Source organism: Lolium rigidum, chromosome 6 (assembly GCF_022539505.1).
Source record: "Lolium rigidum isolate FL_2022 chromosome 6, APGP_CSIRO_Lrig_0.1, whole genome shotgun sequence".
Classification (NCBI taxonomy): Eukaryota; Viridiplantae; Streptophyta; class Magnoliopsida; order Poales; family Poaceae; genus Lolium; species Lolium rigidum.
In genome coordinates this window covers 5745296-5757897 of record NC_061513.1, presented here as the reverse complement: position 1 = coordinate 5757897, position 12602 = coordinate 5745296, and the positions used below count along the sequence as shown (strand labels likewise).

General features: G+C 44.8%; 1 protein-coding gene across 1 annotated transcript; it reads left to right on the top strand.

Annotated features, from left to right (window-relative positions):
- Nucleotides 1-11889: 11889 nt before the first annotated feature.
- Nucleotides 11890-12300, top strand: LOC124662101 (hydroxycinnamoyl-CoA:5-hydroxyanthranilate N-hydroxycinnamoyltransferase HHT4-like). The gene has a single exon (XM_047199990.1). It carries the CDS (start codon nt 11890-11892, stop codon nt 12298-12300), a length of 411 nt encoding a protein of 136 aa, XP_047055946.1.
- The last annotated feature ends 302 nt before the right edge of the window (nt 12301-12602 follow it).

The following is a 12602-nucleotide window of genomic DNA, read 5'->3' as shown; positions in this document are numbered from 1 at the left end:
GGTGGCTCTGGAAGGTTTCTTGTACCGTGGCTTTTTTTTGTATCGAGGTTTTAGGTCCAGGGGCTTTATATAGGCGAAGAGGCGGCGTCAGAAGGTCGAAGGGGCGCCGACACTATAGGGAGGCGGCGTCAGAAGGTCGAAGGTTTCTCGTGGCCCCTCTTCGTTTCATCTTCGGACTTCTGGAAGCTTCGTGGAAAAATAGGCCCCTGGGCTTTGATTTCGTCCAATTCCGAGAATATTTCCTTACTAGGATTTCTGAAACCAAAAACAGCAGAAAACAGCAACTCGGCACTTCGGCATCTTGTTAATAGGTTAGTTCCGGAAAATGCACGAATATGACATAAAGTGTGCATAAAACATGTAGATAACATCAATAATGTGGCATGGAACATAAGAAATTATCGATACGTTGGAGACGTATCAGCATCCCCAAGCTTAGTTCTCGCTCGTCCCGAGCAGGTAAAACGATAACACGAGATAATTTCTGGAGTGACATGCCATCATAATCTTGATCATACTATTTGTAAAGCATATGTAGTGAATGCAGCGATCAAAACAATGTATATGACATGAGTAAACAAGTGAATCATAAAGCAAAGACTTTTCATGAATAGCACTTCAAGACAAGCATCAATAAGTCTTGCATAAGAGTTAACTCATAAAGCAATAATTCAAAGTAAAGGCATTGAAGCAACACAAAAGAAGATTAAGTTTCAGCGGTTGCTTTCAACTTGTAACATGTATATCTCATGGATATTGTCAACATAGAGTAATATAATAAGTGCAATAAGCAAGTATGTAGGAATCAATGCACAGTTCACACAAGTGTTTGCTTCTTGAGGTGGACAGACATAGGTGAACTGACTCAACATTGAAAGTAAAAGAATGGTCCTCCATAGAGGAAAAGCATCGATTGCTATATGTGTGCTAGAGCTTTGATTTTTGAAAACATGAAACAATTTTGTCAACGGTAGTAATAAAGCATATGCATCATGTAAATTATATCTTATAAGTTGCAAGCCTCATGCATAGTGTACCAATAGTGCCCGCACCTTGTCCTAATTAGCTTGGACTACCTGGATTATCACCGCAATACATATGCTTTCACCAAGTATCACAAAGGGGTACCTCTATGTCGCCTGTACAAAGGTCTAAGGAGAAAGCTCGCATTTGGATTTCTCGCTTTTGATTATTCTCAACTTAGACATCCATACCGGGACAACATAGACAACAGATAATGGACTCCTCTTTTAATGCTTAAGAATTCAACAACAATTAATTCTTTTCTCATTAGAGATTTGAGGATGTTTGTCCAAAACTGAAACTTCCACCATGGATCATGGCTTTAGTTAGCGGCTCAATGTTCTTCTCTAACAATATGCATGCTCAAACCATTCAACTCAGTGTAGATCGCCCTTACTTCAGACAAGACGAACATGCATAGCAACTCACATGAAATTCAACAATGAAAAGTTGATGGCGTCCCCAGTAAACATGGTTATCGCACAACAAGCAACTTAATAAGAGATAAAGTGCATAATTACATATTCAATACCACAATAGTTTTTAAGCTATTTGTCCCATGAGCTATATATTGCAAAGGTGAATGATGGAATTTTAAAGGTAGCACTCAAGCAATTTACTTTGGAATGGCGAGAAAATACCATGTAGTAGGTAGGTATGGTGGACACAAATGGCATAGTGGTTGGCTCAAGTATTTTGGATGCATGAGAAGTATTCCCTCTCGATACAAGGTTTAGGCTAGCAAGGATTATTTGAAACAAACACAAGGATGAACCGGTGCAGCAAAAATCACATAAAAGACATATTGAAAACATTATAAGACTCTACACCGTCTTCCTTGTTGTTCAAACTCAATACTGGAAATTATCTAGAACCTTAGAGAAACCAAATATGCAAACCAAATTTTAGCAAGCTCTATGTATTTCTTCATTAATGGGTGCAAAGCATATGATGCAAGAGCTTAAACATGAGCACAAAAATTGCCAAGTATCACATTACCCAAGACATTTATAGCAATTACTACATGTATCATTTTCCAATTCCAACCATATAACAATTTAACGAAGGAGAAACTTCGCCATGAATACTATGAGTAGAAACCAAGGACATACTTGTCCATATGATACAGCGGAGCGTGTCTCTCTCCCATAAAGTGAATGCTAGGATCCATTTTATTCAAACAAAACAAAAACAAAAACAAACCGACGCTCCAAGAAAAAGCACATAAGATGTGATGGAATAAAAATATAGTTTCAGGGGAGGAACCTGATAATGTTGTCGATGAAGAAGGGGATGCCTTGGGCATCCCCAAGCTTAGACGCTTGAGTCTTCTTGATATATGCAGGGGTGAACCACCGGGGCATCCCAAGCTTAGAGTTTTCACTCTCCTTGATCATGTTGCATCATACTCCTCTCTTGATCCTTGAAAACTTCCTCCACACCAAACTCGAAACAACTCATTAGAGGGTTAGTGCACAATATAAATTAACATATTCAGAGGTGACACAATCATTCTTAACACTTCTGGACATTGCATAATGCTACTGGACATTAGTGGATCAAAAAATTCATCCAACATAGCAAAAGAGGCAATGCGAAATAAAAGGCAGAATCTGTCAAAACAGAACAGTTCGTATTGACGAATTTTAAAATGGCACCAGACTTGCTCAAATGAAAATGCTCAAATTGAATGAAAGTTGCGTACATATCTGAGGATCATGCACGTAAATTGGCTTAATTTTGTGAGCTACCTACAGGGAGAGTGGACCCAGATTCGTGACAGCAATGAAATCTGGAACTGCGCAGTAATCCAAATCTAGTACTTACTTTTCTATCAACGGCTTAACTTGGCACAACAAAACACAAAACTAAGATAAGGAGAGGTTGCTACAGTAGTAAACAACTTCCAAGACACAAAATAAAAACAAAGTACTGTAGGTAAAAACATGGGTTGTCTCCCATAAGCGATTTTCTTTAACGCCTTTCAGCTAGGCGCAGAAAGTGTGTATCAAGTATTATCAAGAGACGAAGTGTCAACATCATAATTTGTTCTCATAATAGAATCAAAAGGTACCTTAATTCTCTTTCTAGGGAAGTGTTTCATACCTTTCTTGAGAGGAAATTGATATTTTATATTACCTTCCTTCATATCAATAGTAGCACCAACAGTTCGAAGAAAAGGTCTTCCCAATATAATTGGACAAGATGCATTGCATTCAATATCCAAGACAACAAAATCAACGGGAACAAGGTTATTGTTAACGGTAATGCGAACATTATCAACCTTATCCAAAGGCTTCTTTGTAGAATAATCAGCAAGATTAACATCCAAATAACAATTTTTCAGCGGTGGCAAGTCAAGCATATTATAAATTTTCTCAGGCATAACAGAAATACTTGCACCAAGATCACATAAAGCATTACAATCAAAATCTTTAACCTTCATCTTAATGATGGGCTCCCAACCATCTTCTAGCTTTTTAGGAATAGAGGCTTCGCGCTCTAGTTTCTCTTCTCTAGCTTTTATGAGAGCATTTGTAATATGATGTGTGAAAGCCAAATTTATAGCACTAGCATTAGGACTTTTAGCAAGTTTTTGCAAGAAATTTATAACTTCAGAGATGTGGCAATCATCAAAATTCAAACCATTATAATCTAAAGCAATGGGATCATCATCCCCAATGTTGGAAAAAATTTCAGCGAGCTTTATCACAGGCAATTTCAGCAGTTTTAGCGAGTTTGAGCAGTTTCTCGCGCTTTGCATTAGAAGTGGAAACATTGATAACACCAATTATTTTATTAGTATTAGTAGGAGGTGCAGCAACATGTGTAGCATTAGCATTACTAGTGGTGGTAATAGTCCAAACTTTAGCTACATTCTTCTCTTTAGCTAGTTTTTCATTTTCTTCTCTATCCCACCTAGCACGCAGTTCAGCCATTAATCTTATATTCTCATTAATTCTAACTTGGATGGCATTTGCTGTAGTAACAATTTTATTATGATGATTTTCATTAGGCAAAACTTTCGATTTCAAAAGATCAACATCAGCATCAAGACTATCGACTTTAGAAGCAAGTATATCAATTTTCCCAAGCTTTTCTTCAACAGATTTGTTAAAAGCAGTTTGTGTACTAATAAATTCTTTAAGCATGGCTTCAAGTCCAGGGGGTGTGTTCCTATTATTGTTGTAAGAATTCCCATAAGAATTACCATAGCCGTTGCCATTATTATAAGGATATGGCCTATAGTTGTTACTAGAATTGTTCCGGTAAGCATTGTTGTTGAAATTATTATTTTTAATGAAGTTTACATCAACATGTTCTTCTTGTGCAACCAATGAAGCTAATGGAACATTATTAGGATCAATATTAGTCCTATCATTCACAAGCATAGACATAATAGCATCAATCTTATCACTCAAGGAAGAGGTTTCTTCGACGGAATTTACCTTCTTACCTTGTGGAGCTCTTTCCGTGTGCCATTCAGAGTAGTTGATCATCATATTATCAAGAAGCTTTGTTGCTTCACCAAGAGTGATGGACATAAAGGTACCTCCAGCAGCTGAATCCAATAAATTCCGTGAAGAAAAATTTAGTCCTGCATAGAAGGTTTGGATGATCATCCAAGTAGTCGAGTCCATGGGTTGGGCAATTTTTAACCAAAGATTTCATTCTTTCCCAAGCTTGAGCAACATGTTCAGTATCTAATTGTTTAAAATTCATTATGCTACTCCTCAAAGATATAATTTTAGCAGGGGATAATATCTACCAATAAAAGCATCCTTGCATTTAGTCCATGAATCAATACTATTCTTAGGCGAGAGATAGCAACCAATCTTTAGCTCTTCCTCTTAATGAGAAAGGGAACAATTTTAGTTTAATAATATCACCATCTACATCTTTATATTTTTGCATTTCACATAGTTCAACAAAATTATTAAGATGGGCAGCAAGCATCATCGAGAACTAACACTGAGAAAATTGCTCTCGCATAACAAGATTTAGTAAAGCAGGTTTAATTTCAAAAAATTCTGCTGTAGTAGCAGGTGGAGCAATAGGTGTGCATAAGAAATCATTATTATTTGTGGTTGTGAAGTCACACAACTTAGTATTTTCAGCGTTGGCCATTTTAGAAACAGTAAATAAAGCAAACTAGATAAAGTAAATGCAAGTAAACTAATTTTTTTGTGTTTTTGATATAGCAAACAAGATAGCAAATAAAGTAAAACTAGCAACTAATTTTTTTTGTATTTTGATTTAGTGCAGCAAACAAAGTAGTAAATAAAACTAAGCAAGACAAAAACAAAGTAAAGAGATTGAGAAGTGGAGACTCCCCTTGCAGCGTGTCTTGATCTCCCCGGCAACGGCGCCAGTAAATTTAGCTTGATGACGCGTAAAGCACACGCTCGTTGGGAACCCCAAGTGGAAGGTGTGATGCGTACAGCAGCAAGTTTCCTCGTAAGAAACCAAGGTTTATCGAACCAGGTAGGAGTCAAGAAGCACGTTGAAGGTTGATGGCGGCGGGATGTAGTGCGGCGCAACACCGGGGATTCCGGCGCCAACGTGGAACCTGCACAACACAACCAAAGTACTTTGCCCCAACGAAACAGCTGAGGTTGTCAATCTCACCGGCTTGCTGTAACAAAGGATTAACCGTATTGTGTGGAAGATGATTGTTTGCGGAAAACGAGTAGAACAAGTATTGCGGTAGATTGTATTTCAGGATAGAGAATTGGACCGGGGTCCACGAGTTCACTAGAGGTGTCTCTCCCATAAGATAAACAGCATGTTGGGTGAACAAATTATAGTTGGGCAATTGACAAATAAAGAGAGCATGACCATGCACATACATATTATGATGAGTATAGTGAGATTTAATTGGGCATTACGACAAAGTACATAGACCGCCATCCAATCGCATCTATGCCTAAAAAGTCCACCTTCGGGTTATCATCCGAACCCCCTCCGGTATTAAGTTGCTAACAACGGACAATTGCATTAAGTATTGCGCGTAATGTAACTAGTGACTACATCCTTGAACATAGCACTAATGTTTTATCCCTAGTGGCAACAAGCACATCCATAACCTTAGTGGTTCTTGTCACTCCTCCGGATTCACGGAGGCATGAACCCACTATCGAGCATAAATACTCCCTCTTGGAGTTACTAGCATCAACTTGGCCAGAGCATCTACTAATAACGGAGAGCATGCAAGATCATAAACATCACATAGATATAACTTTGATAATCAACATAACAAGTATTCTCTATTCATCGGATCCCAACAAACGTAACATATAGAATTACAGATAGATGATCTTGATCATGTTAGGCAGCTCACAAGATCCGACAATGATAGCACAATGGGGAGAAGACAACCATCTAGCTACTGCTATGGACCCATAGTCCAGGGGTAGACTACTCACACATCACACCGGAGGCGACCATGGCGGCGTAGAGTCCTCCGGGAGATGATTCCCCTCTCCGGCGGGGTGCCGGAGGCGATCTCCTGGATCCCCCGAGATGGGATCGGCGTTGGCGGCGTCTCTGGAAGGTTTTCCGTATCGTGGCTCTCGGTACTGGGGGTTTCGTCAAGGAGGCTTTAAGTAGGCGGAAGGGTAGGTCAAGAGGCGGCGCGAGGTGCCCAGACCATAGGGCCGCGCGGCCAGGGCTGGGGCCGCGCCGCCCTATGCTCTGGCTGCCTCGTGGCCCCTCTTCGTTTCGTCTTCGGACTTCTGGAAGCTTCGTGGAAAAATAGGCCCCTGGGCTTTGATTTCGTCCAATTCCGAGAATATTTCCTTACTAGGATTTACTGAAACCAAAAACAGCAGAAAACAAGAAGCGGCACTTCGGCATCTTGTTAATAGGTTAGTTCCAGAAAATGCACGAATATGACATAAAGTGTGCATAAAACATGTAGATAACATCAATAATGTGGCATGGAACATAAGAAATTATCGATACGTTGGAGACGTATCAATCATCCATTGGATCTCGGAAGCCAGCAACGGAGAAGCAGCGTGGCTTCCACGGAGGCCCCACCAGCTGGTGCACCGACGATCGAAATTACTGCACCGGAGCCTCTGGTGGTCGAAATTACTGCACCGGAGCCACCTCGCTACCCCGTGGACGATATAAAGGAGATGAAAGAATGTCATCTGTATTATCCTATCGGGAACATGTCCATGAAGGTAGCCATCGGCAGTGCTTTACCATGTTTACCTGGAGCACTCCACCACAACAACCCCATTCAAGATGGCTATGCTCGTGTCACGGTGGAGGACATAGTCCAAGGGTTTGAGGACCTGGACATTGACATTGCTACACCTGAAGGGGCGAGAAGACTTGGAGATGTCAAGCGCCAGTTCATTCTATGGCAAAAGAAGTTTATCAAGTTTCCAGGCGAGGTGCCAACAAGTCCACCCCCCTACGGTGGTGGTGGTGGCGGTGGCGGTGGTGGTGGTGGTGCTTCACCTACACCTCATTCACGTCAGCCGACGCCGCCCCCCAATTCACCTCCGGCGGGTAAGCAGCCGCCGCCCCCTAGTCCGCCCCGGGCGGGTAAGCGGACGCCGCCCCCAATCCACCTCCGGCGAAGAAGCAGAAGCAGCAGTCCTGGAGTATTAACCCGGACCGTTATGTACCTAAGATAACAAAGGTATCGGAGCCATCACTGAAGCCTCTCCCCACGAGGCCTTGGGAACGTAGTGCCGAGGAAGTCGAGGCGGCCGGGACGGCTGAATATGAGAAATGGAAGGCGGGCTGCAAGAAGAAAAGAGAGCCCGAGCCCAAGCCAGTATTTTCTGATGAGCAAAAGAAGTGGGCTAAGTCATTTTTGAACACACCGTCCCAAGCCGCGAAGAATCTGCCTGACGACTATGCACGTGAACTTCGTAATCAGGCACGCATGTTCAAGGAGAAGAAAGAGGAGACCGAGAAAGCGGAATTAGAAAGTAAAAAAAGCGGGAAACGAGTTGCCCAGCTCGGGGAACAAAGTAAACAATCGATTGCCCCGCTTATAGTGACAGCCGCCGGTCCGGATGCCCCCGATATCATAGAAGCTGCGGCAGCACAGGGATTGACTGTAACGAGTGCCAGAGAACAAGCGGCCAACTTAGGTATTTCTCTTCGTGAACTGTTAGGCCTTGATGAGGCGCCAGTGAAGGAGGTAGTACTTACATATGTGAAGAATGGGCCTCTCGTCGAGCCTGCGCAGGAAGAGGATCTACCTCCACAAATGAAAGGTCTGTTGAAATGGTACAAGGGTTACATAAAAAATAAAAACGCCAAAGAATATATTTATGCGGAAGTTGGATATGAGCATCACTTCAAACATTACTCCGTACAAATTCATCCGAGTGAATTGTTCCAGCTTTTCAATCTGCGCGAGCTCGACAAATCTATCATCAGTTGCTACGTTCTGTAAGTGATTTATTTCTACCCCATCTCGTTCATATTGCCTGCCACTAGTAGGAAAACCCTTATAGGCAAAGCTTAGTTCTGTGGCGCACCAAAATAAATGCGCCACAGAAAGATTTTTTGTGGCGCACGAGGAAGAATGCGCCACAAAAATAAGCTATTTTTGTGGCGCACTACCGTGCCGTGCGCCACAGAAATTATGTGGGGCCCACATCCTGCCACCACCAATAATTAGGTTTAGGTATTTCTGTGGCGCACATGGCTTGCTGCGCCACAGAAATAAGTGTTTCTGTGGCGCACCTGCTCTGGTGCGCCACAGAAGTAGTTGATTCTGTGGCGCACTTGTGCTTGTGCGCCACAGAAGTAGTTGATTCTGTGGCGCACTTGTGCTGGTGCACCACAGAAATAGCGCCTTCTATAACCACCCGTACCCCCCCCCCCCGCCCGTACTTCTTCCTCCTCCACCCCTCTTCCTCTCCCTCGCGCGCCGCCGCCCGTACTTCTTCCTCCTCCACCCCTCTTCCTCTCCCTCGCGCGTCGCCGCCCGTACTTCCTCGTCCACCCCTCTTCCTCTCCCTCGCGCGCCGCTGCCTTCCATGGTGAGCGTGGCCGTCGTCGTCGCCGCCGCCGCCTCCTTCCTCCGCGAGGGCCGCATGCCGCCACGCTCCACCCATCCCCGCCACCAGCAGCACAAGCCGCCGCGGCGTGGAGGAGGAGGGGCGGCCGCCGCATGGAGGAGGAGGGGCCGGCTCCGCGTCAAGGAGGAGGAGCCGCCGCCCTCGCCATCATCGTCGACCTCCTCGTCCACCCCTACCCGGCCCCTCCCTCTTCCTCTACCCGGCCGCTCCTCCAACAGACATCGTCGGTGAGCTCCACCTCTCCCTCCCCTCCCTCTTCCTCTCCCGTGCGGGCACAAAGTGCTCGACGAAATTACTTTGTCGGATTGAGTGATATGGCTACTACTTGTTTGCTCTCCAAATTACCAAGTGATATGGCTACTTGCTTGTTTGCTCTCCAAATTACTTTGTCGGATTTAAATGTCCTCCGGATCATTTGCAATAGTCTGGTGCATCGTTAATTATGCATTTCATTTATCCGGTTAGTTTAACTTGATTGATTAGATAAATGAGATGAACTCGCTGAGCAAGTAATGATCTCATGGATGGATCTGGATGTAGCTAGAGGGTTGCCAATCATTGATTGGGTACCCTAGCTCATGCTTGAGCCCTATTGGGTTATGATGCGGTGGCTTAGTGAATGTTCCTATGGGTTTGAGGTAGCCACTGACAGCCTTTATGTTGTCCAAGGGTGGCTCCCCTTACCTGTGGCTGTTGTTGTGACTCTCTCATGCTATCCGGGTGATCCATGACTAGATTACCAGTAGCTTTTTCTGTTGAAAACAAAATAGACATTTAAATGTCTATATTCCGATGGTATAACTAGGCTGTGTGGTGCTAGGTGAGTTTGGATGGCTAGTTAGGGATTAATCCATGTTGGATTTCTCTCGGTAGTGTCACCATACTGACATACCAATGTTCCCTTGGTGATTTCCTTCGGCTGATCTTCGGTTGCTTCCACCAAATGGCTTAGTAGCCGGATGATGATACAAACTGGGTATTCTACCCATTTTGGCCTGGCAAGCATGTGGTGACTCACCGGCCCGTGTGTGCTTCGTTGGGCATGCACACCTGCCCGGTGAGCTGTTTGGTCGTGTGTGTGTGTAGCTCTGGCTTGGGACTTGGGTTGACTCCAATATTAAAAATGTCTCCCAAATATGGAGACAAACATTTTAACATTACCCCAATGATCTTCAAATGTTTTGCATGCTCTGTTAGGCCTTAATTGATGCCTTATGATCCAAATTACTATATTATTGGATTGAGTGATATGGCTACTTGCTTGTTTGCTCTCCAAATTACCAAGTGATGAATATATAATCCCTTTGGAGCATCCGCCCCATGCTATATATGTGTATTTGACCATGCTTATGATGGATTTCTTTTAAGGACTCTAGCTAGATTAGAGGGGAGAAAGTTGCTGCTTTGTTGCCTATGATAATGGATCATAAAATGTTTCCCTTTGTCCCCTGGTTGCCTCCTTAATTGATGCCTTATGATCCAAATTACTATATTATTGGATTGAGTGATATGGCTACTGCTTGTTTGCTCTCCAAATTACCAAGTGATGAATATATAATCCCTTTGGAGCATCTGCCCCATGCTATATATATGTGTATTTGACCATGCTTATGATGGATTTCTTTTAAGGACTCTAGCTAGATTAGAGGGGAAAAAGTTGTCTGCTTTGTTGCCTATGATAATGGATCATCAAATGTTTCCCTTTGTCCACTGGTTGCCTCCTTAATTGATGCCTTATGATCCAAATGACCCAAGTCCCTTGCATGATCCCATTTGTCCCTAATGTTGCTTAAGATGAATAAATTCCCTCTAATCACCATTTGGAGATCAAGACTAGTTCTTGATTTCCATTAGCTAGACTCCAATATTAAAAATGTCTCCCAAATATGGAGACAAACATTTTAACATTACCCCAAGTGATTTAGTTGTCGATGATTAGATGGTTGGTCGATCACTCGTACACTCGGGGGTGCACTACTAGAAAAAGGCCTAGCCGTAAGATCACTAGTAGTGGCGCACCCCTCTAGTGGTGCTCCACTGCTATATAGTAGTGGCGCACCAATAATAGGTGCTCCACTGCTACAAAAATACCAATGGCGCACTAGTGTAATCGTGGGCCACTACTAATTATAAAACTGGGTTATAGATTGATCTAGAGTTAGCAGTGGCGCACCAAATATAAGTGCGCCATTGCTATTTCAATAGCAATGGCGCACCTATATTTGGTGCGCCACTGTGATGTCCATATCTATAGCGCACTAGATGTGGTGCGCCACCACACCCACCGCGCACGTGTCGCCACAGACCACGACACCTCCACACCGCACCCACCACCCCACCGCACCCACCCACACTTATCGCCACCACCCCACGACATCTCCACCCTCCTCCCAAACTTATCGCCCCAAACAGATCCACAGATCCACAGATCCAGATCCCGAGCGCCGGCCACCACATTCCCGTTGCTCCTCTATCCGTCCGTCCCTATCGCCTCCGGTCGCCTTCCCACACCAACCCCTCACCGGAGCCACGGGAGCTGCGCCGCCCCGCCCCCGCCCGCCCGGGCCTATATAACCACCTCCGCCCCACCTCTCGCCAACCAGCTCTCCACCTAGAGCTGCTGCTGTCGCCCAACCATCACGTCTTCTGCTCCCCCACCGCAGATCCGATCCGTCTTCATCTTCAACTTCAAGGTCAGCCACCCTCCGCCTCCGCTCTGTTCACTTTCTCCTGGCACACGCGCTTTTTATTTTTTATAATTTCCTTCTGCTCACGATCCGTTCGTCCGAATGCGTCTGGCGGCATGCAGATGGCGGCGGCGATCACGGTGAGGCGGTCGACCATGGTGCGCCCGGCGGCGGAGCGGCCGCGGGAGAGGCTCTGGAACTCCAACCTCGACCTCGTGGTCCCGCGCTTCCACACGCCCAGCGTCTACTTCTACCGCCGCCCCGACTCCGGCGCCGACGCCGGAGACGGCTCCTTCTTCGACGCTGACCGGATGCGGCGCGCGCTGGCGGACGCGCTCGTGCCCTTCTACCCGATGGCGGGGCGGCTGGTGCGGGACGAGGACGGCAGGGTCGAGATCGGGACGAGGAGAAGGGGGCGTGCAGGAGTTGATTGCTTTTTTTTGGTTCTTTTTAGGGTTCTAGATGCAAAGTTTGGAAACTGGGTTGTATTTTTTCATTTGGGTCCTGTAATAACAATGATTTATAATAACTGAATAAAAGTGACTTTTATCGATGGGTCAACTCACATGCACTGCTACTGCACCCAGGGCCTATCCCACGTGGCCTTTTTTTTATTATTTACTCAACAAGCAATGGCGCACTATGTAAGGAAGTAGTGGCGCACCTCAGACATTTTAGCAGTGGCGCACTCTGTAAGGAAGTAGTGGCGCACCTCAAGACATTCAGCACTGGCGCACCGCGAAGCTAGTAGTGGCGCACTACTTGGTGCGCCACTACTAAGCCAGATAGCAGTAGCGCACCGCTAGTGCGCCACTGCTAGTTGTTAGTAGTGGCG

What these genes read in the sequence shown, in the direction of transcription:
- LOC124662101 (XM_047199990.1), top strand. Translation starts at nt 11,890, where the DNA reads ATGGCGGCGGCGATCACGGTGAGGCGGTCGACCATGGTGCGCCCGGCG.